General features: G+C 36.3%; 1 protein-coding gene across 1 annotated transcript; it reads right to left on the bottom strand.

Moving 5' to 3' along the window:
- Positions 1-235: 235 nt before the first annotated feature.
- Positions 236-1739, bottom strand: SARC_10319 (hypothetical protein; the record flags this gene model as incomplete). The annotated part of the gene is made up of 2 exons (XM_014295645.1): positions 236-437; positions 1660-1739. Coding segments are annotated over 2 exons (282 nt in total), but the record flags the coding sequence as incomplete, so codon positions are not given.
- Positions 1740-3268: the final 1529 nt, after the last annotated feature.

Raw genomic sequence — 3268 nt, forward strand, 5'->3', positions numbered from 1 at the left:
ATTCGCGCGTCTACCTTCAACGGAAACACTCAGCTGAACCAAAAATGCACATCGCATACAGTTGATCCGATGTATGAGCATACGCGCAGCACACGCACCACTGGCTACACCTATATGTGGCCCAATGGGAGAGAGTGATATCATCTCTGCAGATCACATACCATCGCTGGCAACATTCAATACACTGTTACGCACCATCTTGTCACTCCATGGGCTGAAGCCTAAACCCTAAACCCTAAACCCAGGGCCGTCGATAAGGTTGCTGGTATATCCCAAATCCTAAACCCTTAGACGAAGATACGATACCTACCATCTTGTCAGTCCATGACTTGATCTGTTGCAGATCCACTGGGCCGTAGATGAGCTTGGTGGTGTGGTGCAGATACTTTGCTGTGAGTGCCGTGATGTTGGCTTGCACTTGCGCCATGAACACTAACCTGTGGGGTCACAGACACGAGGGACAACATCCAATCACAAGTGGTTGAAAGTAAGTCGTTTAATGAGAGACACGAGGGAGAACATCCAATCAGAAGTGTTTGTAAGTCGTTTAATGAGAGACACGAAGGACAACATCCAATCAGAAGTGTTTGTAGGTCGTTGAATGAGAGACACGAAGGACAACATCCAATCAGAAGTGTTTGTAAGTCGTTTGGTGAGAGACACGAGGGACAACATCCAATCAGAAGTGTTTGTAAGTCGTTAATGCGCTGGTTGGTTTCTTGCACCAGGCACACGGTACTGTGTGCACTTGAAACAGGTGGGGGATGGTCGAGGCGTCGAGTGTGTGGGTGTGTAGCCGAATTATCGCAGCCATAAATTATGAGATGCATGAGACTATGTTAGCTGGTGCGGTTGCCCATACACTTCCTCACGCTCAATGCTACACTATATATATATATATATGTGTGTGTGTGTGTGGATACTCCTCATGCTGAAACACTTAACATATTTAAGCTCAATGCTTATTAATCTTTGTTGTCTGTGCTGAGCCTAACGGAATCACTGTACACACCCGTTGACATCACTGGCATAAAATCTGCGAAGACCACCTCATATGAAACATTTCGATGGCACAAGACGAACAAACTGACTGTGGCAACTATTAGAACCCTAAAACCCTGCAACCATTGCACTGAACACGTGTGCGGGAATTCAGTATCTCAAAAGTCAACTATAAAACTATATAAACCATATGTCAACTATAAAACTATATAATCTTTATGTCCAACTATAAAACTATATGAACCATGTCAACTATAAAACTATATAAACCGTATCCATAAAATCATATAAACCATATGTGAACTAAATAACTATATAAAACATGTCAAATATAAAACTATGACCATATGACAACTATAAAACTATAAAAACCATATGTCAACTATAAAACTACATAAACCAAATGTCAACTAAAAAACTATATAAACCATATAACAACTATACAACTACATAAACCATATGTCAACTATAAAACCAAATGTCAACTAAAAAACCATATAAACCATATAACAACTATACAACTACATAAACCATATGTCAACTATAAAACTATATGAACCATATGCTTTAACTATAAAACTATATAGCTCACATGTCAGCTAGAGACTATACAGCCTACCCGTCATTGCCCGTTCTGCGTACGTCGCATGCACATACCTTTCATGTCTGCTCTCACTGATAAGCAATCGCAGCAGCTGCGTTGCCGACGATTGAGTGTCCAATCCGTGGGTAGAGATCTGTGGCGATGCGAAGGGAAACGAAACAGAAACAGAAATGATTGAGTGGCCAAAGTGTGTTCACAGGACAGGATAGGAAGCACAACTTGGCTCACAATATATGCCAATGCGTAAAGGTATGGCCCTAAACCCTCACTTTTTGGTTCTTTGGCTATTTTGTTATTTGGCTATTTGGCTATATAGTTGTTTACCTATTTGGATATTTGGTTAGTTAGTTATTTAGTTGACTGGTTATTTGGTTATTTAGTTATCTAATTATTTAGATATTTAGTTATTTGGTTATTTGATTATTTGACTATTTAGTTATTTAGTTATATTGTTGTTTTATTATTTGGCTATTTAGTTATTTAATTTTTTGGTCTATTTAGTTATTTAGTTATAATATTTTATTATTATTTGGCTATTTAATTAATCGGTTAATTGGTTAAATAGTTTTTTTTTCGGGCTATTTAGTTATTTGGTTATTTGATTATTTGGCTATTTAGATATTTAGTTATCTGGATATTTGGCCATTTAGTTCTTCAGTTATTTAGTTATTCTCAGAGGATTACACTCAGCATTGCCCTGCAAGAGTGTGGGTGACTCACCTGCTGGTCTGCATAACTCATCCTGCGAAACTGAGCCACTGACAGACGCCACCATATCAACAGAGTGAACGCACTCACCAACAGCGCTAGTTTGCCATAGACTGAGTGTGGGATCAATCTAACAGGGCAAGAGTATGAGAATATGAAAGGGTGAGGGGGATATAATAGATATGAGATACCTATAAACAGCAAATATAGATACAAAGGCATTACCACAACAAAGAGTAATATATGATATGAAGACAAACATAATAAATATATGATACATAAACAGCAATTATAAAGATACAAAGATATTACCACAGCAAACAGTCTGATGATATGAAGACAAGTATAATAAGTATAAGACACATAAGCAGCAAATATGAAGATACTAAGATATTAATACAACAGAGTATGATGATATGAAGGCAAAAAAAATAGATACACGGTACATATGAACAGCAAATATAAAGATATAAAAATATTTACTCAACAATCACTTGATGATGTGAAGAAATGAAGACAAACATAAGAAATATAACATAAATATGAACTACAAGTTGCAAGATATGCATATATACACATATCGACAATGAATGAATATATCAATAAGTTAATTTCTACAGCTGAAGACGTACACTAAATATTCACTCACTCACATGAGATTGTTCGACGTTTGGATTCAGAAAAAAATTCGATGGCAACAATGCTTGCAGGTAGAATGAAGGGACTTGCTAGTGCACTATAAAGAATAGCTACATCACGAAATGATATAAAAACGCGAATATATACATAATTCATACATGAATGTATACCAATATACGTACAACAATATATATTTGTAATTACATTAATGTATACATAGGCTCTTAGAAATATCTATATAACTCTGTAAATTTTATATACGTCAATTAGTACTTATATATTTTCCTATACATACATACATACATACATACATAT

The sequence above is a fragment of the Sphaeroforma arctica genome (assembly GCF_001186125.1).
Source record: "Sphaeroforma arctica JP610 unplaced genomic scaffold supercont1.1206, whole genome shotgun sequence".
In the NCBI taxonomy this organism is placed as follows: domain Eukaryota; class Ichthyosporea; order Ichthyophonida; genus Sphaeroforma; species Sphaeroforma arctica.